Source organism: Calypte anna, chromosome 17 (genome assembly GCF_003957555.1).
Source record: "Calypte anna isolate BGI_N300 chromosome 17, bCalAnn1_v1.p, whole genome shotgun sequence".
NCBI classification, from domain to species: Eukaryota; Metazoa; Chordata; class Aves; order Apodiformes; family Trochilidae; genus Calypte; species Calypte anna.
Genome location: NC_044262.1, coordinates 6640864 through 6666612, shown reverse-complemented (window position 1 = coordinate 6666612; position 25749 = coordinate 6640864). Strand labels below are relative to the sequence as shown.

The 25749-nt window shown below is 45.9% G+C and overlaps 4 protein-coding genes across 5 annotated transcripts; 2 read left to right on the top strand and 2 right to left on the bottom strand.

The window, feature by feature from the left end:
* Positions 1-609: 609 nt before the first annotated feature.
* GOLGA1 (golgin A1) lies at positions 610-16647 on the top strand. 2 transcript variants are annotated; one of them, XM_030461088.1, is made up of 23 exons: positions 610-697; positions 1060-1367; positions 2202-2292; positions 3230-3304; positions 3805-3902; positions 4386-4418; positions 4650-4778; positions 5097-5266; positions 5554-5665; positions 5770-5865; positions 6081-6206; positions 6535-6630; positions 7085-7180; positions 7408-7560; positions 7768-7863; positions 8579-8668; positions 9475-9577; positions 10422-10579; positions 11018-11176; positions 11749-11808; positions 12490-12660; positions 13671-13757; positions 14057-16647. In XM_030461088.1, the coding sequence occupies exons 2-23, from the start codon at positions 1233-1235 to the stop codon at positions 14135-14137; spliced, it is 2415 nt and encodes an 804-aa protein (XP_030316948.1). In that variant the 5' UTR covers positions 610-697; positions 1060-1232; the 3' UTR covers positions 14138-16647. The 2 variants fall into 2 exon arrangements, with proteins under 2 accessions (XP_030316948.1, XP_030316950.1); XM_030461090.1 differs by having other exon boundaries at positions 630-697; positions 5109-5266.
* A 766-nt stretch (positions 16648-17413) lies between these two features.
* Positions 17414-20080, bottom strand: ARPC5L (actin related protein 2/3 complex subunit 5 like). The gene is made up of 4 exons (XM_030461212.1): positions 19892-20080; positions 19526-19598; positions 19182-19358; positions 17414-17972 (listed from the first exon to the last, which is right to left on the bottom strand). The coding sequence occupies exons 1-4, from the start codon at positions 20029-20031 to the stop codon at positions 17910-17912; spliced, it is 453 nt and encodes a 150-aa protein (XP_030317072.1). The 5' UTR covers positions 20032-20080; the 3' UTR covers positions 17414-17909.
* Positions 20081-20228: 148 nt separating this feature from the next.
* PPP6C (protein phosphatase 6 catalytic subunit) lies at positions 20229-23532 on the bottom strand. Its single transcript, XM_008491481.2, has 7 exons — positions 23396-23532; positions 23182-23277; positions 23010-23075; positions 22428-22569; positions 21980-22059; positions 21621-21830; positions 20229-21049 (listed from the first exon to the last, which is right to left on the bottom strand). Exons 1-7 carry the CDS (start codon positions 23468-23470, stop codon positions 20801-20803), a joined length of 918 nt encoding a protein of 305 aa, XP_008489703.1. The 5' UTR covers positions 23471-23532; the 3' UTR covers positions 20229-20800.
* Positions 23533-23550: 18 nt separating this feature from the next.
* On the top strand, positions 23551-25586 carry RABEPK (Rab9 effector protein with kelch motifs). The gene is made up of 7 exons (XM_030461240.1): positions 23551-23650; positions 23732-23880; positions 23958-24110; positions 24199-24360; positions 24558-24707; positions 24882-25031; positions 25212-25586. Exons 1-7 carry the CDS (start codon positions 23592-23594, stop codon positions 25505-25507), a joined length of 1119 nt encoding a protein of 372 aa, XP_030317100.1. The 5' UTR covers positions 23551-23591; the 3' UTR covers positions 25508-25586.
* The last annotated feature ends 163 nt before the right edge of the window (positions 25587-25749 follow it).

The following is a 25749-nucleotide window of genomic DNA, read 5'->3' as shown; positions in this document are numbered from 1 at the left end:
TTACAGCCATGTTGCCTGTATATCGTATTTTGGTAAAAACAGATATTTTCCTTAAAATATATAGAGATGTATAAACAAAACTTCTTTTGGAGCGAACAGACTCTTTCTGGCAAGGGCTGTGCAGATGGCCGAAGCAGTGTAACAGGACTGTGCTGCCCCATGTTCTGCCCGGGAGGAAAGAAGCGGTGCTGGTGCTGCTGGAAACGCCGGGGAGAAGGGAAGGCTCGGACCGAACCGCGCCCCAAGATCCCTCCGGGCCAGCGGCACCTCCTGCCCCTCGGTTTGTGTTGGGATGGACCGACCCGCCGGGCCTGCCTGCTGCCGCCCTTACCACCTTTTTGGAGCCTTTTTCAGTGACTTTCCAGCAATTTCTGTACGCTCGTGTCCCTCTCCCCGCTGTCGCTGTGTACAACCCGCTCGCTGTTCCGCCGGGGCCGGGCCGGGCTCTGCTGTTCGCGTTCCCGCTCCTGTACCCCGGGGCTGTTTGTCAGAACCGCTCCGTTCGGCTCCGAGCAGTTCCCTGTCAATAAACTCTGCCAGATGCTCGTTCCCAAGTGTCCGGTTCTGCGCTAGGGGAGCTGCCGGTTCGGGTTCGGTCCAACAGCGCCTGCGCCGCGTGCCGCTTCCGGCCGGTGCCGCTTCCGGGTCAGCGGCGGCAGAGGAGGCGGCGGCCCCGGGGTCCTGGGGAGGCCCGGAGGTGGGCGGTGAGGGGTCCGGGGGAGCCGGGGAGCGGCCGGGCTGGGCTGGGGGCGGCGGCGGGAGAGCGGCGGTGGCTCCGCGGTGCCTCAGAGCCGGGCAGTGGCCGCCGCGGGCCGGGCTGAGGGGAACCAGGCTGTCGGGGCAGGACCGGTCCCGAGCTTCCCTCGCCTTTGGTGGGGGCCGAGCTGCGGGGAGTCCCCCGCCCGCACACTGCTCCCGCAGGGACCCGGGTGCTGCTCGTCCCGGCTGGGGGGTGGTTGGGTAAAGGCTCTGCTGGGTACGTACCTCAGGGCACGGAGCGGCGATGTTCAGCAGAGGGGGAAATTTTTCTTGTGGAAACGATTTCCCTTTAATTTGCAGGCAGCGCTGGGCTATGAAGAGTTTAATGGAACTAGAAATGCAGTAAAACTGGGCGAGGCACAAAATTAACTCTTAGCACCTGGCAGCTTTAAACAGAGCGTTCAGCACATTAACCATATTGGAGGTAGAGGTGGTTTAGAGCACCAGCTCCTCCAGGGCTCTAGAGCAGTAAAATGTTTGCAAAATTGAAGAAGAAGATAGCAGAAGAGGCAGCGGTCGCTCCCAGGCCAGGAGGGGCTGCCAGGATCCCCCGGTCTGTCAGCAAGGAGTCCATCACCTCCCTGGGGGCCGACTCTGGAGATGACTTTGTAAGTTACCCCAAGCTTCCAGGGGAGCTTCTGTTGGGGCCTTACAGGCAACCATCTTGTGTCTGGTGTATGAGCTGAAAGCACTTTGGGGTGTCTTTGTGTGTCTAACTGCATAAATTAATTATTAGCTTGATTGAACTTGAACACTGAGGAGGAAATGTTTGTATGCTCATAGTATTAGTTACCAGGAGACTTCTGTGCCCATGCAAGCATGAGTTACAAAGCTGTCTCAATGCAGAACATTATGGAGCAGCCATAAAATACTGAATAAAGATATAGCAGCATCTAATTGTGAAGCTAATTGCTGAAGCAGGAGGGAAGCAAGCTGGGTGCTGGTTAGTTACCATCTTCCTACAGACTAGGGTTTACCTCTTGGCTTCCCTGTGCTCCTCCTACTTGGCCGTACAGTTTACACAATCTGTGGTCAGTTTTCCTGCATTCAGAGCTCTCATAGTTCCTCCAATGTCTGGTTTAAATTCTCCAGACTTAATTTTCCAAAAGGTTTTTGCTTTGACCCATCCTGAAATCTGTACTGTAGAGACTGTTTTTCCCCCCTGTAGTCTCCCTCTTTTGCCCTCTCGTCAGCCACCAGCTGGAGCAGTTTCCAGCTGCAGTGTTTGTGTTCCCAGCCTGGCAGAGCTGCTTCAGCTCTCACTGTTTCTCCTCTTCAGCAGTTTTTATGCATTATGCTGTGCTAGTATAGCTTTTCCCTTTATGTGAAAAAGTGAAGCACTATTCCTGGGTGGGATAGTGTTTATTTTGATGGAGTTAGTATATAGCAGGATCACTTTTTCTAAATTTTTGAAGTTACATGAGTGTTGTTTTTACACCAAGGCGTCTGACGGAAGCAGCTCTAGAGAGGATCTTTCATCCCAGTTGTTCAGAAGAAATGAACAAATAAGGAAACTGGAGGTCAAGCTATCTGGTATGTGTCCTGATACATATAAAACCCTATTGTTTTAGGAAGTATCTTCCTTTGAACTTACATGTTTTAATTTAGCAAAAATACACAGGTTTAATGTTTTTTAAAAAATACTACTTTGCAACAACCCTGTTGATTGTGATCTAAGTAGCATCCATTATAACTGATATTTTACTTAAAAAAGAAGTTACTTTGTATTGCAATTGAAAGGGCAAAATGTTCACTTGTTTGCATGAAATAAACTTCAAAGTGCTGGCTGGGGCTTAGTACCAGAGGAGACTGAGTATAAAGAGACTTGTGCAAGCAGCCCAGTCAGTAAGTAAATCTTCCTTTCCATTGTAGATAAACCTTTCCAAGGTGTGTTTGTGTATTTTGTTTTGTTGTTTTTTGTTGTTTGTTTTTTTTTTTATATCTGCCTTCCTTGTCAGTTCTGCTCAGTAGGCACTGGGGTGGTAGGAGTGGGGATTGTAGCCCTGGGTGAGCAGCAGTCAGGGCACAGCCTCAGGCACTGTGAGACCTGAACAATGGGCACTGTGTAGCAGGCTGTGAATTGTCCCACCCTCACATCCTCCAGTGAGAGACTTTTCCTAAACCAGGTTAAACAGATCACTGTTCTGAATGAAGTAAAACATAGAGCTAGTTCTTCATGCTGCGGTACTGCCCTGTCTGTGTACCTAGCAGTCCCAGGACAGGTCCTTCTGTGTATACCAGCTCTTTACCATATGGACTGTACAGAGCTATTTGCTGGTGTTTGTTGTTATGGTCACCCAAGTTTTCTTTAGCAGGAATGATTTTCTGGTTGAGAAAATCATCATCGTTTTCCACTCATCCATTTTTTTTTTTCTTTTTTCTTTTTTTTTTTCTTTGTTCTTTTTCCTAAAATCTTCTTTTCCCCAATGTCTGTTCATTCCTGGTCTGTGCTTCTCCCTCCTCACACAAGATTATGCTGATCAAATCCGAAACTTGCAGAAGATAAAAGAGAAGCTTGAAAATGCATTAGAAAAGCATCAGGATTGTACGTACTTTTCTTTTTCCTTTTTGGTTTGGTTTTTGGTTTGGTTTTTTTTAAAGTTAAAAACTCACGTTGGAAGGAAGTGGGTTTGAGGTACAGATGTTTTAATCATTTCCTTTCAAACTGTTCACCTCTAGGTTATGAACAGTTAGAACAGTTTCTTGCCTTATTTACAATGTAAAAAGTATCAGTAGGGTGTTGGCTGTTGAGTTGTTGTTATTATACTCCTTTTGCCAAATCTGGGGCTAATGTGCAGGAGAAACTTCTTTGAAACCTACAGTTTTGTTATAATCCAGTGAGGAACAGTACTTGTCTTGTGTTGCTCCTGGTGTTTGTCCAATGTGTAAGCAGTGTGAGATCATAAGTGGCACAGTGTTGGTGCTAGAGAGTCAAGATGGGGCTAATTACTTAAGCAGCTCTTTAAAGATATAAATAATTTATAGAAAAATGAGAAGCAATTTTAAAAGCTGGGTTTTTAATGTAGCTGGTGACTCTGTTGATAGCCTCCATGAGGAAGTTCCAGGAGCAGAATGAAGCTCACCAGGCCAGTCGAGCCAAGATGGCTGAGGGGATGGCTTTGGCCTTAGAAAAAAAGGACCAGGTAAGAGAGCTCCAGCAGCTCAGTTTTGTCTGTCTGCAGGGATCTGAGTGCATGACCCTGATCTTTAAGCATTACTTAAAATAATTGTTAGTCACTGTGTGTGCATACTCTGAGGAAGGGAGTACTTCATTAAATGTCAGAAGTAGTGAAGGACTTGTCATTAATCTGGTAGTTCTTACTGTCCTCAAAAATTTCTAATGAAAGGTTAAGCTTGCACTTGTGTTTGGTAAGGTTGAGTTGCAGTAGACCTCTTGTCACTTTCATTTTACCTTCATAAAGTTTATATATTTGGGTAGCATAAATGAGTCCTCAGCCTTTATATCTTAAAACACTTAATTTTCTTTTGCTGATTACTTTTTTGATCATTACCACAACCTAGTGTCTCTGTTATCAGTACAAATTTTTTTTTTAAACCATAATTGCTGTCCTTAAAAGTCTGCAAATTGATTTTGATTTTTTTCCCTTCTTTTTTTTCTTGTTTAGGAGTGGATGGAAAAACTGGGCCAAGTTGAAAAGGTAATCAACCTTTGTGGGGTTTTTTGCTTGGTTTCTTTTTTTCTCTGTGTGTATATTTCTTTACTGCCAGGTGAGGGTGGAGGAGTTTTTAGTTCTAAGTGTAGCACCAACAAAGAGCCTTAAAGCTGCAAGACAGGATTCTTTTCCCAGAGAGTTTAGCTGAACTCCCATTTACATGAAACGAGCCACACAGATATTCTTGAATTCCTTTTGGGTTTGTTGGTTTTTCAGGAAAAAAAAATGCTTGAAACACGGTTACAGGAAATGAGGGAGCAGAGTTTGAACTTTTTTCAAAAACGAGATGAAATGGATGAACTGGAGGGCTTTCAGCAGCAGGAAATAGCCAAAGTTAAACACATGGTAAGATTATCTTGGTTTGTTTTTTCCTTTCATAAAATTTCTGTTAGAATATCAAGTTACTTGTAACTCTGCATTGATTTTTTTTTAGTCTAAATGCTTGTGTATAGCTTTGGTCAGTGGTAAAATCCTAACAGGAGGTATATGCATACAGTATGACAGAGTTTATTCCAACAGTGACTTTCTGGGAGTTATATATTTATTATTACTTATTAATTTAATTGAGCTCATAACTTAATCAGAGAGACAAGTTTCAATGAGAAGACTTTATCAGTATTATCACATCATCTGTATTGTCAAAGATAACATTCTAAAATTCAGCTTTTGAAAAAGGAAGAATCTCTGAACAAAACAGAGCAGGAGCTAGAGGCATGCACTCGAGAGCTAACCCACACTAAGGAGAAGCTTCAGGATGTGAGCAGCAAGTCATCAGGCCTAAGGAAAGAACTTCAGGAGTTGCAGCAGCAGTTCTTGGAGCTGGAGGCACAGAGGTATGGATGAGGTGATTCATGAGGGGTTGTGTATGCACTTTCCCTGTACTTTGTGCCCAGTTCTGTCTTTAGGGTTTTGTGAGCTGATTTCTTTTTTTTGTAGTTTGAATGCTTAATGTGGTTTTTTTGGGGAAAATGTATAATTGAGCAGTGGGTGGTCTTAGGACAAGAAAATTTTATTGATATTACCTGGTCCATTTTCATACGAAGCAGAATTGCCTGCTAAAGATTATTTTTCTGGAACAGTTATCTCACTTTTTTTTTTTTTTTATTCTCTTTCTGTGAAGAGATGAACTAATGACAGCTGAGACAAATGCAGAAAATAAGATCACTGCTCTGGAATTAAGAAATCAGGAGCTACAAAATGTCTTTCAGCAGCTTTCTGTAGACTTACAAAATGTAAGTTTGAGTTAAGCTTCTTGTCTGCAGAAGTTAGATTAGATACTGGTTCTGTGTTTTTGGAAATACAAATTTCAAAGCAAGTAATATCTAAAAATTTTTAGGCTCGAGTTGCTGGTTCTGGTTGTGAGAAGAGACTGGAAATGTTACAGGCAGAACATGGATCTCTGAAGATGGAATATGAACAGCACAAGCAGAAGGTCAAGTATTTTCAGATGCATTGCTGTTGGCTTGTGTAAAAGTTACAATTGGTAATGCACTGGGAGTTTGAAATTTGGTGTCTAGAAAGTGAGGATCATATTGTCTTTTCAAATAGTACTTTTCTCTTTCTAATGGCACTTTTTAAAGTCAAACCACAATGGATTAGCTGAAAGCTTCACTACAAAAAAGATTCTGTGATTTCATGTTCTCACAGATGACTTTTGAATTAGCTGAGAGAAATAAACTTGCTGAACAGCTGCAGGAAAAGGTCTCTTCCTTGGAAAAGAAGCTAGAAAAAAATCTTTCAGGGGATGAACATATGCAGGAGCTACTCAAGGAGGTAATTACATATTTATAGACTTCTTAAAAATGCAATCTTAGCAAGCTTTTTTTTTTTTTTTTTTTTTTTTTTAAGGACAAACATTTACTTACCACATATGGAAAGAACATCCAATGATGTAGTGCAGTGCCTCCCCAGGAGGCAGAACAACTTGAGTGTTACTGTTTAATTCTTAGAGAGCAGTGCCCACTTTTCCTTCATCTTCTATTATCATAACTTGCAAAGCATTGAGACAGGGAGGAGGACTGTTTAGCCAAACTGTAATTAAAAAATCCCTTATCTCCTTGTCCATCCTTCTTCTCATTCTTGTTCTCAATGTAATCTTCAGAAAGCTACTCTTGAGCAGCAACTGGGTGAAACCAGGCAGCAGGTACTAACAGACAGAACACATCACACTGAGACTGTGAACCGATTGGAAATACGGGTAAGTTTTGAGAGGTTTTTGCTTGTTTGTTTGTTTTTCACTAAAAATTCCTGTTTCCAGCCTCTCTATGCCCTGTAGCTCCTCCCCTCAGTGCATTTGTGATCTCAGCCAGGGTGAGACTGCGTGTCACATTCAGTCTTGTAAGGAAAATCTAGTTGGTTGATGTCTCTGGTCATCACCCCAGCTTCAGTGGTAAAGAAGGGCCTAGAGGTTATGAAGTTGGAGATTTCATACACATCTTTCCTATCCTAAGAAATAAATAGCTGAAGTTCAGGCATTGCTGTGGAGTGGTGGGGTGGTGAAGTACATGACAAGTAGGCAGTATCTCTGACTTATGTCATTTCATGGTTTTGATGTTTACCTTTCCCTACTGTGTCATCCCACATTCTGTACTTTTTTTTCTGATTATGTAGATGCCAATAGATAAGGAATTTAATGTATGGTTATATTTTAGAGTAAAGAACTGGAACAGAAACTACAGATTGCAACAGAAGCATTGAAAAAGAGCAAAGAAGCAGCTGCTGAGCAGGATCTGAAGATCCAGAAGTTGGTATGTTGCATGAAATTTCTTTGACCAATAGCAGATCAGTCTAATTTTTCTGTGTTTGTGTTATTACTCGAGTGCTTTCTTGCTGTTTGTCTCCCAAACTGGTGTCTGTACATAAATACATGGTGCTGCTGCCAAACTTCAGTTTGAGTGTAATGGAATGGTGTTCAATTCTTGTCAAGGATTCAAAATTCTACTTTATTAACATAGTGTTCTGTATTTCTCTTAAGCAAACTGATCTAGAGGATGAAAGAAGTAAACTACAGCAACAGATTTTAAGTGAGAAACATCAGTATGACCAGAAAGTTACTGGGCTGGAGTCTCAAATTGCTGCTCTTGAAAAAACTTGGGAATTGGATAAAATAGCTGCTCAGCACAAGATTGTAAGTACAGATTTTGTTTAGTGGGCTATGTGAATCTTAACAAATTGATTTTGTTTGTGGCTTGTAGACATTGTTTGTTCTTCTTCAGTGGTCCTAGCACAATAGAATTACAAAACTTTGAGAAACTAAATATGAACAAAGTCTTTGATATGATTATTTAAATAAAACATTAAAATAATTGGTGTTTAAGCAATCTTTGTCTTACAGAGCCAGTTAGAAAAGGAAAATGAAAATCTTAATGGAAGCAGAAAAGAGTATGAGAGCTCTTTAAAAAAACAAGAGTCTGAACTGAACAGGCTAAAGGTAAGGACTAAATTAGTTCATGTTGTTGGTTAAATCCACATCTGGAAAACAATTAATGGTGAAGTAATTTACATTCTCAGTACTTGGAGTCACATAATGCTCAGGTTGCATGTAGTTCTAGCAGTAAATCATCTTTGTTAATCAGTAGAAATGCATTTGAGGAGCATTACACATGGCTGAGCCTCTTCTGAAACAGAATGCTTAGGTCTGCCTAAATCAGGCAGAAATAATACATTCCTGTATTGTCAGGCATGAAGAGCTTCTAAATCCCGTTAGAAGTAATGAATGCAGAGTAGTTCAGCATCAAATTCCACTCATAGCACTCAAAACAGAAATTAAAAAGTTGTTCAGGTCTATACAGCTTATACACAGTCTTTTGACTGTAATTTTAGGCTGTTGAAAGTTCTTTTTTTTTCCTATAGCTGTTTTCAGATGCACAGTATAAATAGACATGAGTTGTAGAAAGGAGCTGCTTTGTAGTAGAAATTTCAAGCTGAGGCATCTTTTAAGCATTAGTTATGTTTGGCCTGTGTTGCTCTTACCTGTGCAGGTAGCAGCAGTGTGGGAAAACAAGACAGTAACTCACATTTGGAAGTGTAAATCACAGTGTGCTGGAATGCCCATAAGTTCTAGTTGCTCATGGATTTGGACTGAAAGATGAGAGTCTTTAGTTTTAGTTGTCTTGAGTGTCCTTTGAATTACTTTTGGTTTACAGAATGAACTGAGCAGCAGAGAGACTGTCAGTGTTGAAATTGCCAAAGCACTGGAAGAAACACGAAAACAGAGGGAGGAATTACAGCAGCAGGTGAGTTAATGTTGGCAATCTAAAATACATTTGGTTGCTCCCCAGCTTGTGCAGTCTGGACTAGATTTGGACTTAATTATCACAACAGTCAGGAATATTAATCCTTGCAGGGGTTCTTTGTAAGTAAGAGGATTCCAGTCACCAAATGTAAATTCTAAGTAGTCTGGTTTTGCTCTTTCATTACAAATGGTTGTGGTGGATAATGTGAACTTGTGTTTTGCTCAACTGACCACGTTTGACTGAATTTAGTTATTGTTTTTATTCTTCTGGGACTGCTGTAGATCTGCACTTGCATGGTCCAGCTCTATGTCAAAGAGGTAAAAGGCAGTCTGGTTTTGCTCTGTGGCTGTTTTACAGCTGCCCCCTGCTGGTTTTGAGGCAGTCTGGTATTGTGGCTTTGAGGCAGTCTGGAATCATGTGTGGCACAGAGGTTATTGGAAGCAAATTGCACTTTAGGTCCTGCAGCACATGAAATTTGTGCTTTTCTATGAGGTCAGGATTGTAGAGATGATGCCTTCTGGGGTCTCTGGGAAGATCAAGAATCCACATTGTGTTATATATAACACTAATGCTGCACAAGCCACTTTCTCAAGGTGTTGTATTGCCTGGCACAGAGCTCAGGCAGTCACTCCCACTTGCAGATAATTGCCACTGCATTTGTCACTGATACAAAGATTCTTCTCCAGTCCTTCCCACAAAAAAAAAAAATTTAAAAATCTGAAGCTCTGAGATATGTTGAAACCTTTCAGTGCTCCTTTCTTGTTTTTGTATTTTTAGTGACTTCTGTTTGTTTGTCTGCTTTGAAGGTCTCACATCTGGCTTCCTTGATAAAGGAAAAAGAGCAGCTGATTGATGAAAAACATGATATGCTTCTGAAACAGAAGGAAGAACTAAACCAACTCAGTCAAGGTTAGGTGAAGCTAGCCTGCTGTATCCCTGATATACGTTCTAATTCTGGGCTTGCCTGTGTATAGATTGTAATAAGTCTACCTTTTTCTTCCATATTTAATCTATTAGAATTTTCAAAGTCTTGTCTCCTCCAGAAACAACTCGACAGTCTCCCTACTGTATCATCAAAACCAAAACCACTTTTCTAAATCAAGGTCTTGCATTTGCACAGCATAAAATAACAAATCTTGCTGTACTGTTTATAAATTATTGTTTTGCACAAAAGGAATGATGCAGGTCAAAAACTGCTACTTCACTGCACCACCCCAAAAACTGCATTTGTGCAGGAGATTATGTTCTTAAAGCAGGGCTGCAAACCAGTATTCCACAATCATACTAAAAAATGAAGTGCATCCATCTTCATTTATTTCATGCCCCCTCCTTGTTTCTCTTGTGTGTTACCATTACTTAGAAGAGGAATAAAATTGTAGCCTCTTGTTGCACCATCCTGTGGCCTGCCATGTGTCAGCAGCCATTGGTGCTCACAGCTCAGTCCCACAGCTTCCTGTGCAGTCACAACACGAATCACACAGATGTTTGATTTAGGGCTTTTTTGAGCAGGCATAATTGATAATTAGGTTGTTAAGTATTAAAATCACCCTGACTTTCAGATAGGCTGCTCCTTTGCAAAAACATGCATGTGAGCTTGGGTGGCTTAAATTCCCCTGTCTTTCTGTCTTTATGACAGAAGAAGGAAAAAAGGTTATGAATTACTGTCACTGTACCTTGCTTTGTTTTAGAAAAACAATTGGAAACTCCCATTTGATTCAGTAAACTGATACTAAGCAGGTCTCTCCTTTCTCAGCTCATGAAGCTGTCTTGCTGCAAATGCATCAGTTGCAGTCTGACCTAGAAGCAAGTAACAGCCAAGCAGTGGAGAAAGAAGAAATGGCAAGAAAGGAAATTGATGAACTCAAGTTGCAGATACAGGAGTGCATGGAGGCCAGAGAACAGGACAGAAATGTGAGTGCAGCTGCAAAGCTTATCTGTTCAGACTTCTCAGGAAACCAAGCAGGTGTGTGGGAGTTCTGGCATCCCTGGGTGTAGGTGCTTGGAGCTGTTCACTATCACAACTTGTACATCACTGGAAACACCAGCAGTGTAGACCACCAGTATTTGTTGTTTCTTTTTTTCCTAAAGGAAGCTGTTTCCTGTCAGATTTGTGACTGGTTTATGAAAGACAAATCCTTATTTTCTTGGTCTCATAAAATATTGTGAGAGAGCTGTTATGAAACCAATGAGACAGAGACCCAAAAGCATTAGGCAGGGGAGATGTAGCCAACTAGATTGTGTGTGAGGGGGTGGAAAACAGCAGCCAAGAACTCTAGCTTTCTCCCCAGGAAGTATTAATGGGCTGCAGTGTCATGAGGTCTCTCCAGTTCAGTGTTTACATTTTTACAGGTTTCAGAACTAGAGGAATCGACAAGAGCCTTGAACCAGCATTTTCATTCTCCAGAAGACCATGTGGTAGAACAGAATGGAGAGGTGGCTGCTGCAGACATAGTTCAGCTTCAGAAGGATAACAGAGAGCTGGAACAGCAAATTGCTGAGAAAAACAAGGTGAACTGAAGCAGCAGAAACAACTGTTAGTCTTTCTCATTTAATTAGGGAGCCAAATAAGTGATGCTGCCATGCTGCAGACTTAGAAGGATAGACTTGCCAAAATGCCAGATCCAATTTAAGTCCAGGATTCTGTCAGTAGTTTTCATGCATGTTTTTGTTTTGGTTTTGTTTGTTTGTGTGTTTTCTTGTTTTGGTTTGTTTTTTTATTCTTGATAGTACAAGGATCTAGCAACAATGGATAAAAACTGTGTCCAGAGTTGTAGGAATCCTTATCTGTTCTGGAGGAAAGATGCACCACATGATACAGTTTACAGCTTTCCTGCAGAGCCCTTTTGTGTGGGTCCAGTTCCCTTCCACCATGCAAAAGCCCAAGTATCCCATCACATGCCTTCTACTGTTTGCAGCTAGAAAGGCAAGACTTTCAGGTTACATCTCCAGATCTGTCAACATTGTTTAATCACTGGTTCATTCATTACACTTGTTTGTCAAGAGTTTTCCAGAGATTTGTGGATCAAAATGTGTACTGACAATGACTGCTGTATTAACACTGACCTTTGCTGTGCTTACAGATGATAAAGCAGCTACAGCAAAGAATGACAGAACTCAAGAAAACCCTCCAGAAAGAGTTGGTAAGGGTTATGGTTTTTTCATTGCTTCAGCTGGCACTTACGGACAGTTACTTTCAGTGCTAATTCCAGAAGCTGGACAGATAGAGCATAATTTTTTTACAAGGGATGTCTGAGGTTTCCTTGTGTTTGCAGGCAGAGCAGTGAACTCTTAAATTAAGGCAGTTAAGTTTTTTTGGGTCATTTATTGAATGGATAATGTGACATGGGCATTTCATACATACCCAAAGAGTGAACACCTGAGATTTGATTGCTAATTGCTACTCAGCTGCCATTCAGCAGAGTTTTACCATGAGAGGTTATGGTGATGGTGTTATTTTTGCTCCAAGCTTGAAAATTGCTTTGGAGAAATTCCACATTTGAAAGGCACAGAGCAGATTAGTGATAAAAGAAAACTGTCAGGTGATAGTTTCTAGCATGGATCCAGTTCCATGCTGCTTGGGTGGTGTACACATAACACTAACAGCAACTGGCTTCTGTCCTGAGCCTAGGGACAGGCAGAGACAGAAGCCAGTTTGATCCCATGAAGGACAAGAAACTTCTCCTGTTGATTCACAGGTTGTACCCACTTTGTGGCTTCAGGCACTCTGTGTTAGATCCTCAGACCTGGATCCTCTCCCAGTGTCAAGCTGACTGACAGTCCACAATGTACTTCTATGTATGTTTTGGGTTTTTTTTCCCTAGAAAATAAGGCCTGACAACGAGGTACCTGAAGTGCGTGAAAAAGCAAATTCTGAAGTGCCTAATGCTGCTGTGACTGTCACAAACAACTCTGATTTAAATGACTCAAGGGAGATAAACTTTGAATACCTTAAACATGTTGTACTAAAGTTCATGTCTTGCCGGGAATCTGAGGTAAAGATGTACACTTACCTTTTCTTTCTAATGCTGTTTTTGTGTAGAAACTCCATCTGCTACCTGCTAAGGACACTCTTTGACAATTCCATACTTTCACACTTCAGAGTTGTTGACCATTTCAGTACCATGAGGATAATTTCACAATGAGAACAGTATCACAATCAGCTAACAGTGATGTGTTTGGAAGTATGGATTATTATGAACTAAATGAAAGGGAATTTGAATTTTTAAGAGGTGGTTATGTCTGGAAATTAAAGATCTGAAGCTACAAGATATCCCCTCTGCACTACTCTAAAAAGCATGCAGAGCACTTAATTGGAGTGGTTGTATGTTTAAGGAAGATAGCAAAACCAAGAAAATGGCATAAACCCCTTACTGTTGGTCTGTAAGAGGTAATTCTTTGTGCATTTGGAGCTCCATCACATTCTCCACATTGTATCAGAAAAGTTCAAGGCAAAAAACCCATGCCAACTTCATATGCCAATTATACTTTGATTAATTGCAAGTCGGTTGGTAAGATCATGAAATAGTTGTGTAGCTCCATGGCATCCTGAGTGCTTAACTCCTTGTCTAACTCTGCCCTCTGTGCTATTTAGAATGCTAATACTACAGAGTTAATATATTTCAGTGTGTATTTAAAATTATGTTTCTTACCTGCCTATGTGTACTGATTTAATCAACTTTTTAAAGCTTAAAAACCCTAAGATGCCACAGAAGCCAAGCTTCTTCTCTGTTCTAACTAACTAAGCTCCCCATTTGTCTTCTTTCCCCCAAATATGCAAATCAATGTTAAAGAGCAGAAAGACAGAAAATGCAAACAGAAGAAATAAGGTACAGGCCATCTTAGTCTGTGGGGACTGGGAATAACAGAAGGCTGCTGGTCTGCTCTTTGCAGTTGTGACTAAAAAGTCTCTAACTAAACCTAGAGAAAAGCTGTGCTGCACCATAGTCCTGAAGTGTAGAGCCCAAGAGCATCATAAGCATCAAAATACTGTGTTTTTTTTCAGGCTTTCCATCTAATTAAAGCTGTATCTGTGTTACTGAATTTTTCACAAGAGGAAGAAAACATGCTTAAGGAAACTCTGGAGTACAAGGTAAGGGTTCTGCTTCTGTGGAGTTGTAATTTGTAACTATTTTAAAGGAATACACACAAGTATAATGGTCAGTCCTCTTCATTTGTGGAAAATAGATGTTGTTTCTTCGAGGTTTGATTGTGTGAAACTATCTTCAGTCTGAAGCAGCATTTTGTTTTATAAATAGTTCTTTCCATGAAATGATGGGGAGGTGCCTATGTACTATATTCTATATATGTACTATATTCTTTCTTTTTCAAATCTTCAGGTTCTTAGAAGTGTGAACCTAGCATAACATGTCCTGTGCTTTCCTGTCCTAGATGTCGTGGTTTGGGTCAAAGCCATCTCCTAGAGGCAGCATCCGGCCATCTATCTCAAGCCCAAGGACACTGTGGCCTTAAGGGAACCTGAAACTGGGCAGTCAGCATCCAGCCACTTCTTTCTGTGAAAAGAATGCTGAACACACTGATTCAGGTGTGTCTTAATCACTGTCATTGCAGTATTTTGTACAAGAACTTTTGACACTGTTTACAAAACTAATAATACTGTGCAAGGAGAAATTTTCACTACAAACTGAAACACCTCTTCTGGCTTGGACTGAGGGACTGTTGTCTCCGTGGTCTCCTAATGGAATTCAGCTCCTTGTGCTCTTCAGTCTTGGTTTCTTGGCACCAAAGGGTCAGGTGTTAACCTCAGTGGTAGCAGTGCTGGCAGTGCAAGCTCTGACACGTGCATCTGTTGTGATGGTGATTCCAGCTCCTGTGGTGGGGTGCTGCAGTTGGGCAACTCCAGGCACAGTAAAACTTCCTTCTCTTGCTGTAGAAAGCAAGCAATGAAAAAAACATGTTGGCAGTACTGTATTGGGTTTTGACAGTTCCAAGAACAGGAGCAGGAGCTTTTAACCAAAAAAAGAAATCTGCCTTGCCTTGTTATACTGACACAACTAATAGTTTGCATTTTTTTCATATCACTGTGTAATTGAAGGTGCATATATCCTGGCCTGCAGTCCTGAAGGCTGCATGTTGATGATGATTATTTAATTTGAGAGCACAACTTTAGAGTTGTCTGATTTTACTTTTCTTAAAGAAAAATAATATTTAAAATGGTCTTAATTATAGTACCTAATACTCAGTCGCCTTTAAAACTAATCTGTTGGCTTGTACCATAGGTTGTTAGCATTGGGAAGAAGGGGTAGTAAAGCATTTTAAATTTTTAAAGCTGAATTCCAGGTATTGTGAATGCACACTGAGAATACCTTTTATTTAAAAACAAAACAACACAACAAAACACAAAAAACAACGAACAGTAATCTAGTGACAAAGGTTAAAGGATATTGGTACTAAACACTTTGATTTTGTTCTTTCTCTTCCAAGTCTGCTAGCAACAAATTCTCATAACCAGTATTCCCCTCTTTGGTTGTGGTTTTCTGTACTTTAAATACCGATGCTTAAAAACTGTTGTGAACATCTTGTGGGCTGCTGTGTCCTAACTATGTGGTAAAAGAAATGCTGCTTTGTGAGGTTTTTGGTTTTGAGGGAAAAATTACACTCTTTATTGAAGAGATTTATTGATAATTTAATAAATCTTTATTCCAGCAGCTTTCTTTTCTTCCCTCTTAAGAAAAAGGGACCAGGGGTGCACTTGCCTCACAGAGTTGGAAGCATGATTTTGCCTGTAGTTCTTAACACCACTATGAAACCTTACTGAAAATGGGAAGCAGCAGTAAGCCTGACTTCTTACAAATGGGACTTATTTTTAAAAAAACCATATATGTATGGAGTTCAATGAGCAGACTGCAATGATGGTAATTCTCTTAAAATCAGGTCTGTGTTACTAGTAATGCTTTTATTAAATATATTCAAGGAAATTCAACCAATTCTCTGGTGGAGATACAGTCACTGTTCAGATTTTAACTGTGCTTTGCTGACAGGGCTCTGAAGGACCTTGATGGCAGCAGTCAAGATGTTGTTTTAAGAGTTACAGCCTGTGAGCTGCTCTCTGCTTCCATGCACACTTGTGTTGTGGTAAAGATGAAAATCTCATTCCAAGGTGAGGTCAGTTATCAGAGAGGTAAATGTGCTGTCCCCCAGCTGGCCTCCCCAAGCCTTGTTAACCAGCCACAGGTCCTTGCTGTAGCTGTTGTCTTGGCACAAGTGACACTCCCCAGTTCAGAGCTGGGTTGTATGTATTTGAAGTTAAGAAAAACAACAGGATTTTTTTAGTACACTGAAGTGTCCAAAAAGCCTTTAGTAACTTGACCCATGACTGATAGCATAGGGAACTTCATGGAAAGAGAGCAAGTCTGCTCTAATATGAAAATAGACAATCAGTAGATATATATCAATTGTTTTATTACTGAAGCAAAGTGAGGACATGATAACCGAGTTGGTTCTGGCAAGATTGTATTCTCTAAGGTCTTTTTTTCTTTAGCATGCCCCTTTGTCCTGGCCTATTTCTGTGGGACCCAAGAGTGGGGGACGGGATTCCCTCTGCTCACACTGGTGCCTGCTCAAGCCTAATCAGTTTATGTTGATCCTGGCTTGAAAGGTTACTGCTGAACAGTTAAGGAAAGCAGCACAAGCAGCCTGCAATAAGGAGTGACAACATACAATCTTAGATTATATATTCACTAACAGAACCCCAGTTCTGTTAGAACTAGATCCCAAAGCTCATACAGGATCAATTTACCAGGAACTAGTTCTGAAGTGTTGAATTTTCTTTAGATGTCAGAGCAAGAATGGTGTGTATAAATACATTAAAAAGCTAATGCACTTTCCCTTGTATAAAAACAGTGGTATATATCATCCTTTCTATGGCCATTGGATTTCTTTCCTTCTATGCTGTAAATATGGATTGTATTATGAAACACTATGAAATTTGTGGTGCAATACATTTTGGATCAAAATCCTAATCTTGATTTCTTTCTCTTCTTAATTCTGGTTATCTCCACTGGGATGCAATGGCTTTTTAAAAATGAGAAAATTTTTAAGTGGGAAACAAACCCCACTTTCTGCCCAGGGTATGGAGGGGAGTCTCAGCTATGTAATGAAGGTCTGTTTCTGTTAGGGAGTTATGCCAGGAATGAGGCAGAGCACTTCTGCCTCCTCAAATCCTCTCTTTGCTGTTTTAGCAGCTGCTAAAAACAAAGCCTGGATGGAGCAGAGCTCCCAGAGCAGCTGCTTCCCTTGGAGTGTGCCCAACTGTGCCCAAAAGAAGGCTCCTTCCTGCCAGCCAAGCCCCTGAGGGACACTGGACAGCCCCAGCCCCACACCAAGGGTGCTGTTAGTGATTGTGCAGACAGTAATGGCCTGAGCAGTTGTGTCCTTATGTGTCCTGGTACGTCCAAGGAGCAGCTCCTTTTACTATACTTCAATCCTTTACAAGGGGAGGAAGCACTCATACCTGAACAGTAAAGGCTGAAGTACTTCATTGACTTTCTAGGATGGGCAAGAATATAAAAATCAAAGCATGGGTGATTATGTGTTGTATTCACTGCATCTTTGAAGTCTTGATGGCACAGCTGACGTTGGTGACACTCCCTACAGCCTGGATTTGAGGACAGGTTCTGCAAGTAGTTGGAATAAAGAGCACTCGGGCAACAGTGGACACTTAACTGAGAACAGGGATAATGTGGGCCTGCTTTTGAGTGTGAGACAATTCGTCAAACACCAAATTTCTTAACTCATGTGATCCAAGAACTTTATTGATGCAGCAGGCACTTTACATTGAAACCAACCCATAGTCCAACAGTTCTTTGACCACACCTACAAACCCACCATGCTCATTAACGCTTCTCCCACCCGTAAGCATCTGCCAAGGACACAGCTACCTCTGAAATAAGCAGTACACAGGATCTTGTATCACCACACCTCAATAAAGCAGCATCTTGAAAATACCTGTTCACTTTCAGTAACAGGAGGCAGGAGCGTGCCATCTCTCTGCTGTTTAAAGAAGGGATCAGGAGGATGCCTTGGCTCCTGTATTTGATAGTCAGGATAAGCAGGAATACCTTTACTCTTCCCCCAGCTTTAAGGTTAAAAACATTCCAAGAGAAGGTTTCCATAGTATGTCAGTAGATTGCAATCTCTAATATAGATGGACCAGTGTTGTTTCAGCTAATTCCTTCTTCTGAGTCCAAACCTGATCGTTGTCTGGGTTCAAGTTAATAGTCTTTTAAACAGTCTTTCTTGCTGTAAGAACTCTTACTATGGAACCTAGTCCACCTACTGCTAACGCCTGTGGGATGGGAAAAGAAGAGAGATTACACAGAGTCACCATGTCAGGCAGGGCAGCTGCTGCATTGCATGCAAAAGAACAAACAAAATCTGTGAAGACATTGTAAGTCCTCTCCTTTGGGTACTAAAGTGTAGAACACTTGCTGTTGTTGGGAAACAGATGACTGCAAAACATCCAGGGCAGAACCTGCCCACACAGGGTGCACATAAAGGCTCCTGAGTCACCAAACCTGACAGACATGGGGAGGACAGCCCTGCTCCAGCGGACAGGCCGGTGCTGCAGCTGAGCAGCTGGCTCTTCCAAGTGAGCCACACGTCTTGATGGTAGTGCTAAAAACCAGCACACAAAGGAAGGTTTCAAACCCTGCCCAGCCTACTTCAGACCTGCCCTGTTCCTTTCAAAAGAAAAGAGGATGTGGTGCTGTACGTGTGCCCACATGCTGTGAGCACCGTCATCCTTCCAGTCAGGGCAGTGTTGTGTAACACTGCGAGCACCCACCCACAGTGACCTGAAAACAGCAGCCAGTGGAAACAACAGGGAAAAAAGGAAAAAAAAAAAGAAAAAATTGAGCAGAAACAGGTTCTTTGCCACCCAGAGAAATTCCTTCCTCCTCCCCTGCCAGGGTTCTGCAAAGCCAGAGATAGCTGCAAACACCTGGAATCACTACACAAGTTCTGTCTTTAGGTATCACAGGACAAATCCTGTGCCCAGTTCAGAGCAGGCAGTGTCAGCAGTGGGCTGCAGCACTCCCTGGGATCAACTTTCCCAGGAAGAGCACGGGCAGGCAGTGCTGCCACCACAGCCCCTGCAGCTGAGGAAGACCAAGTGCTATCACTGGGTTTCCTGCCTGAGGGGAGGAGCAGCCCTCAGCCCAGTACTCAGCTACAAAGGCATCTGCTCTGTGCAATCACCCACAGCTCTTCTCCCAGAGCTTCCTCCTTGGTGGGGCCACTGCATTCAGAAGATGCAGGAGATGCATCCACAGATGCTGCCCTGACACATCTCATCTCCTCCCCTGGCTGAGGACAAGCACTGACATGAAGAAAAAGGCTTTAAAAGCCCATGCTCAGAGACCAAGGACAAAAGGGAACCCCAGTCTGTCCCTGTTGCTCAGGGAGGAGCCCCTCACCATCATCTTCTCTTGTGGCACCACTGACAGGACCCTGCAGAGTGTGGCTGAGTCCCTGCAGCACCAGAAGGAACACGTACCTTTTCATGCCACTGGAGTAATATTGCACTGCTATTTTCTGTCGGCTTTTCAAATCCTTTATAAATGTATTTCATTAACAAGTCAACGCCATTTCTGTCTAAGGAATTCACCGCTTGTTCTATTTCACTGCTTTTAAAAGACGTGAGGACCTTCAGCATGGTTCCCTGGGCCTGCTCCTGCCGAGACAAGGAAAGGAGGACGTGAGAACGAGCAAAGGTGGAAGCGATGCCGAGTGCTGCTGGGCAGAGTGGTGGCTGAGTTCTGTTACCGGGCAAGCAGGCGGGACCCTGTGCGGGCCGGTACCGATTGCAGGCGGGTCCCTGTGCCCGGTGCTGGCCCTTACCTTGGCAGCCTGGCTCTTGGCGTGCAGCGGGGAGCTGCGCAGGGCGGTGTGGAAGGCTCGCAGCGCGTCCCCTGTGCGGCGCGGGTCAAGGACTCAAACCGCAGCCCCGGAGCCCCGGGCAGCGCAGGGACCCCGAGAACCGTGCGAGGTGAGGGCGGGTTCTGCGCTCAGAACCGCGCACCGACCGCCGGGGAGGGCAGGGGGGGCACCGAGAACCTCCGCGGGCCGCCCCCCGCCCGGGCCACCCCCGCCGGGACTGACTGCCGACCCCGGGTCCCGGCCCCGCGCACCTCGGTGGGGCCCCGGAGAGGCTGTGCCCGGTCCCGGGGGAGCGGCGGGACCCGCCCGGCCCGGCCCAAAGGATATTGCCTCAGGAGAGCCTCCACCTCGGGGCTGGCGTCGGGTTCGGCCGCAGCCGCCTCCTCGGGCTCCTCCACGAACCGGTTCTCGTCGTACTGATCGATGTCGAGGCGGCGGAAGCGGGAGGACAGCGTGCTCCGCGCCATGCCGCCGGACCGGGCACCCCCCGGAACCGGAACCGCCGCCCGCCCGCTGGGAAGCGGAACCGGAACCCGGGGTTCGGGGGCAGGGAACGGGCGGGGAGAGGGGCGGGGGAGGGCAGGGGTTCGGTTCCCGTGATTCCCCCCGCAGGCGGAGCTGGGGTCAGGTAGCGCTTTATTAAAAACACAAAGTATCTGAAAAAATCAGAACAATTACTTTAATGTACAAAGTCAATCGCTGTAGCAGGTTTTTGTATTTTTCACCGGAATCCTAAGAAAAACAAAACAAAAAAAAAGGGGGCGGGGGGAGAACAGCCCTTCAGACCGCTTTATTGGTACCACGGAACCACCAGGACTCGGTGCCATACAAGGCGGCCGGCGCGGCCCAACGCACACGGGCGGTGACTTTGCTGCTGAAATCTCTTTAAAACTTACCGAACACACAGCTGGGCAGCACCGGCACCGAGCTGCTTCCCACTACCACGACTGTTAACAGGAAAACCTTTCATCTAAACCCAGAGATACACGAGAACTACATGCAGTAGTATAAATTTCAAGGATGTATTACAAATACTCTGAAATTAATCTAGGGTAGGGGAGGAAAAAAAAAACAAAAAAGGAACTTGCTACAGACACCATAATACACAATAAATTTAGATAATTTAAAATTAAAAAAGGCAAGAGGCAGCATTTCAGCAGCAAAGTGCTCCATAAAAAGTATATTGTAAAGGGACAGTAGAGGGGATGGGGAGGGTACAGCTGGAGGGGAGGGGTCTCAGAGGAAGTACGGCGTGGTTGTCCTAGGGGGAATGACACGTTCTGAGTCTGGGACTGCACGGAACAGCTTTGGTTCTCTTGTATTTACATCTTTAAAGACCATGATTGAGGCGATATTTCCACAGCGGTAGCAGTAATTTGGAGCAGACCATACTGTTACCAGCTTCTCATCAAACATGAATTTATAGCCTTCATGAACGAGCTGGTGTGCTCTGCAGATGAGCTTTAAGTTGTTGATGTGAACGAACTGTGGAGGAAAGAAGGATGGTCAGTGTTCCCCAAGCAGCCACACAGCCCCCCACAGCAGCTGCCTCACTGAGAAAAACTATTCAGGTTTTGAGTTGTGAGCAGTGAGAAACACCCATGAAATGCAGGTGATGGCTCCTGCGCCCAGTTCTGTGCCACCTGAAGGGCTCAGTCCCTCTCTGGCTGTAGAAAGGCCACAGAGCCCCCAAGAGTTCTGCTTGCTGCTTTCCAAAGACAAATGAAGATTTATCAAGAAAAATACAACAGTATTTTTTTCCTCCTAAATCCTTAGAAAAGTACCAGTGATACCAGTCAGTCTCACTGCACTATAATTTTAAAAAGCAAGGTCAGTATTAGCTCATCTGGCAGGTGTATTTCTGCTGTTAAGTTCAAAAGGCTCATTTTTTCCAGTTGGCTCAAGCAAGCCCTCTCCACCCCCATGACCCACTGTGGTTTGCCAGGGAACGTTCATCATCTCACTGTGCCCTCCATCATCTGCTGCTGGGGCTGCATCAAACTGAGCTGAACACTCCCATTTATCTCATCCTTGCCACACACAAGGGCATCGTTACCTCATTTGTCACCTTGGCCCCAAAGAGCCAGCCTGCTCCCCGGGGGCTGATTGCCCACGTATCCACATCTTCTGGGTCGGACCAGACCAGGTCACAGAAGGCTCCTTTGTGGGGAATTTCTTGATTACGTTCAATAGTTCGGATCTGATCAAGTGTCTTGATGTCTGGAGAGAGGCCGCCGTGCACACAGAGGATCTGCTCATCTATTAACTGGAGAAGAGACACAGTGTCTGAAACACTCAGTGTTTCAACCCAGCCCACAACACTCCAGAATGACCCACGAAGGTCACTGATTCCACCAGTCCCGTCCCCCCCCCGACCGTCAACTTGTGTTTTTGCCTCGTGGTGTTCACACTTACAGCTGCTATTGTGAGCATGTCAAAGACTTTGGTGCAGTATCTCCAGGCGTTTGCATTCCCGTATTTGGTTTGGCACTCATCTGGTAAACAGAGAACAGAGCTCTGTGTTTAGATGTACCCAGCTTTAGGGGAATGACACTCACACTGTCACTCTGTGCAGAACCTTCCACTGCACAACACCAAAGCCCATTCTGTATAGATATATCCTTGTTCTCTAAAACTGAACATGGCACCAAAAAACAAAAGAGAAAACCCAGATGCCAGAGAAAGAGAGCTGCAATATCTGCACTAAAAGATGTTCTCCTTCACACAGTGATCATGTTAACAAGTTATAATGTTCAGGTTCTGCTGAGCCCAATTCCCATCCAGTCCCCAGAAAGCCCCTCCCGAGGGAAAGATCCTGCCCTCTGTTATTATGTATATATATATTGTTTGGATACAGACTTACCATAAAATCCATACACCTGTGTTATCTGCCTGCTTTCGTGATTGCCTCGCAACAGTGTGATGCGATCAGGCCACTTGGCTTTGAGTGCAAGGAGGTAAGTGAAAGTCTCAAGACTATAATACCCTCTATCTACAAAGTCACCCTGCAAGTCAAAAAAATATCGTAAATGGAGAAACACTCAGAGCAAAAGGCAAAGGGAGGCACCCGCTGGACACTGCCGGCAGCGCAGCAAGGGCTGGAGGGGAGCTGGGATCAGGGGACACACAGGTCCTCTGGCCACCAGGAGGCCCAGGCTGGATTGTCACATTGTCACAGCCCCCCCGCACCCACCCAGAGCTCCCCGACCACCCGACAGCCCCTCAGGACTCCCCTCGCCGCGGGGGACTGGGCTGGCACCGAAGGGGTTCTGCTGGGCCGGCACCGCGGGTCCGTGCCCCACCCAGCGAAACAAAACCCATCGGCAGCCAAGGCAGACACGGTGCTCACGGCTGAGCTCCGGCACCCGGTGAGGGGCTCGGGATCTGAGCGCCCAGATCGCCTCTCGAACACCTGCCAGAACCGGGCCGGCCCGCATACACGTACCATGAAGATGTAGTTGGTGTCGGGGACCTGCCCGCCCGTCCGGAACAGCTCGCACAGGTCATAGAACTGCGGGGAGAGGCGGAGGCGTCAGGAGTGCGGGGCCGGCGGCACCGGGACCGGGCCGGGCCGGGGTCCATCCAGGGCAGCCCCGCGGCGGGGCCGCCCCTGTTACCTGTCCGTGGATGTCCCCGCAGACCGTGACGGGCGTGGAGACGGGCTGGACGTTGGACTCCTCCAGCAGCAGGTCGCACACATAATCGCAGAGGCGCTGCGGGAGAGGAGCGGATCAGCACCGGCCCCGGGTCAGTGCAGGCCCCGAGTCAGCACCGGCGCCAGGTCCGCCCGGACCCCGCCCCGGCCCCGGTCCCTGCCCGCCGCGGCCGCACCTTGAGGTCGTTCTCGGGAAGGTACTTGCAGAGCCGCGCGATCTCCACGTACTTGTCCAGGTCCAGCGGCGCCATCTTGGGACGGCGGCTCGGGACCGGAAGGAGAGCTCGGCACTTCCGGGGAACGGAAGCTGGCGGCACTTCCGGCGGCGCGGGGCCGGAAGGCGGCGGCCGCTTCCCCCGGGGCTGCCCCGCGATGGGCCCGCGGGAGCTGCCGCTGCTGGAGCCGGGACACCGCCCGCAGCCGGGCAAGTGGTGAGCAGGGCGGGGACCTCCGCGTTGGCCCGGGCCCGCCCGGCTCAGCTCGGTTGAGCGCTGCCCATCCCCTTCCCGCAGGTACCGTCTGTCTCCTCGCGGTGCCCGGCCCCGCGGCCGCGTGGGACACGGATGCCTCTTCCTGCCCAGCGGCGGCAGCGGCCGCGTCCTTCTCCTGGGCGGCGCCGACCCCGCCGGTGCCTTCTCGGACGCGCACTTCGTGGAGCTGGGTGAGGGCCGGGCCGGGAGGGCACGAGGGGACGCGGTACCGCCGGGCCGGGCCGACCTCTCTCCCCGCTGCCCACAGGCGCGCACCGCTGGTCGGCGGCCGCCTGGAGCGGACTGCGGCCGCGCTACGAGCACGCTACCTTCCTGCCCCCCGCCGGGCCCCCCCGCCTCTGGGTCTTCGGCGGCGCCCACCCGGCCGGGAACCGGAGCTGCGTGCAGGTGCTGGACCTGGGTGAGTGCCCGCAGTTGGGCTCCGGGGAAGGGCTGGAGCCTGTGGGCTGCCACCGCCTCGGTCACGGTGTAAGGGGCTGTTTCATCAGCTGTAGGAACCTGGGAGAGCCCCGAGGTGAGCGGCGAGCAGCCGCTGCCCAGGACGTTCCACAGCTCCTCAGCAGCCATCGGAGAGTGCCTGTATGTGTTCGGGGGGGGACACCAGGGAGCAGAACCCGTTCAGGACCAGCAGCTTCACGTGTTCGACACAGGTACCTCTGGGGGGATCTGTGCAGCTGGACGGGAGGTCGGGGTTTCAGATTCAGTCCCAGACGTGGAAATGTTTGGTCCTGGCTCAGGCTGCAGGTGATGGGTGGATGTTTCTGGCTGTTGACATGCACTTATCTCCTGTCATTGAGGATGTGAGCCCAGAGTTTTCTTCCTAACACACATGTTGTCCCACTTTTAGCCACCTTGACTTGGTCCCAGCCAGATACTCAGGGTGATCCCCCCTCTCCTCGGCATGGACACGTTGTGGCTGCAGTTGGGACCAAACTCTTCATCCATGGAGGTTTAGCTGGAGATATTTTTTACAATGACCTGTTCTGCATTGATATAAGTAAGTAAGGATAGAGGCAGAGCAGTAGCCATTGTGCAACATGTTTTGATTTTGGGGGAGCTTTTTTCTAAAAGATCAGTCTTTAGTGCTGAAAGTATTACCCACTCATTGAAACAGAACTTGTGGGGTTTTCTCATAATGTGTAACCACAGACGTGTTCTTTTTCTCTGACAGCTGACATGAGGTGGGTTAAGATCCCAGCCACTGGTGACATCCCGGGGGGACGGGCATCACACTCATCTGCTGTGTTCAAAGAGCACTTGTACATTTTTGGTGGAGTAAGTCCTGACGGGGCACTCGACACCACGTACAGGTATCACACAGGTAGGGAGGTTTCTCTCAGCTCATGGGAAATGTGGTACCCCTCAGCTTCACCCCCTGGTATCTGGTGCCATTGCACTGGAGTTACAGCAGTACAGGATGAAAGTGAACCTAGTTAATGACATCACTGCTCTGGCTTTTAAGCTACATTTCAAGACACAACTGTGTCCCTTTGAACTGCAGAGAAGCAGCAGTGGACACTCCTGCAGTTTGACTCCCCCCTGCCCCCTGCACGGCTGGATCACGCCATGTGTGTCATTCCCTGGCGGGCTGGAAAGAGCAGAGACATGGGAGCTGTCACCTGGGAAGAGAAAGCTGGGAAAGAGTCCACACCGTCAGGAGGTGACACAGCTGTGCCCCTCCAGAGCCAGGAGGAGGAGTGTTCTGAGGACACAGTCCTGCACCTGCTGTTAATATTTGGGGGGATGGACATGCAGGGGGAGATGTACCAGGACTGCCTCGTCAGCCTGATCGAGTAGCACCAGCCTTTGCTGGGTGGATTTTGTATTCCTGTCAGATGAAGTTGGGGTTTTTCCAATAAACAAATTCTTGTTCTCTTTCCCCTGGGTACCAGTGCTCTCTGTACAGCCCTTCTGAGGGCAGGGTGGCACCAGGCTAGGGGTCACTGGAACACAGGAGTCTGGGTTTGTGCTGCCAGGACAACTCCCCAGAGACAGAGTGCTGGCTGCACAAGACACTTGCGCCTGCAAAGCCATCTAAC

What these genes read in the sequence shown, in the direction of transcription:
- RABEPK (XM_030461240.1), top strand. Translation starts at nt 23,592, where the DNA reads ATGGGCCCGCGGGAGCTGCCGCTGCTGGAGCCGGGACACCGCCCGCAG. An exon ending in CGCGCACTTCGTGGAGCTGG is followed by an intron (nt 23,881 to 23,957) that starts GTGAGGGCCGGG and finishes CGCTGCCCACAG; the next exon opens with GCGCGCACCGCTGGTCGGCG. An exon ending in CGTGCAGGTGCTGGACCTGG is followed by an intron (nt 24,111 to 24,198) that starts GTGAGTGCCCGC and finishes CTGTTTCATCAG; the next exon opens with CTGTAGGAACCTGGGAGAGC.
- ARPC5L (XM_030461212.1), bottom strand. Translation starts at nt 20,031, where the DNA reads ATGGCGCGGAGCACGCTGTCCTCCCGCTTCCGCCGCCTCGACATCGAT. An exon ending in GTGGAGGCTCTCCTGAGGCA is followed by an intron (nt 19,599 to 19,891) that starts ATATCCTTTGGG and finishes CCCGCGCCGCAC; the next exon opens with AGGGGACGCGCTGCGAGCCT. An exon ending in TACTCCAGTGGCATGAAAAG is followed by an intron (nt 17,973 to 19,181) that starts GTACGTGTTCCT and finishes CCCATCCCACAG; the next exon opens with GCGTTAGCAGTAGGTGGACT.
- GOLGA1 (XM_030461088.1), top strand. Translation starts at nt 1,233, where the DNA reads ATGTTTGCAAAATTGAAGAAGAAGATAGCAGAAGAGGCAGCGGTCGCT. An exon ending in ACTGGAGGTCAAGCTATCTG is followed by an intron (nt 2,293 to 3,229) that starts GTATGTGTCCTG and finishes TCCTCACACAAG; the next exon opens with ATTATGCTGATCAAATCCGA. An exon ending in CCTTAGAAAAAAAGGACCAG is followed by an intron (nt 3,903 to 4,385) that starts GTAAGAGAGCTC and finishes TTTCTTGTTTAG; the next exon opens with GAGTGGATGGAAAAACTGGG.
- PPP6C (XM_008491481.2), bottom strand. Translation starts at nt 23,470, where the DNA reads ATGGCGCCGCTGGACCTGGACAAGTACGTGGAGATCGCGCGGCTCTGC. An exon ending in ACAGGTGTATGGATTTTATG is followed by an intron (nt 22,060 to 22,427) that starts GTAAGTCTGTAT and finishes TCTGTTTACCAG; the next exon opens with ATGAGTGCCAAACCAAATAC. An exon ending in ACATGCTCACAATAGCAGCT is followed by an intron (nt 21,831 to 21,979) that starts GTAAGTGTGAAC and finishes TCTCTTCTCCAG; the next exon opens with TTAATAGATGAGCAGATCCT.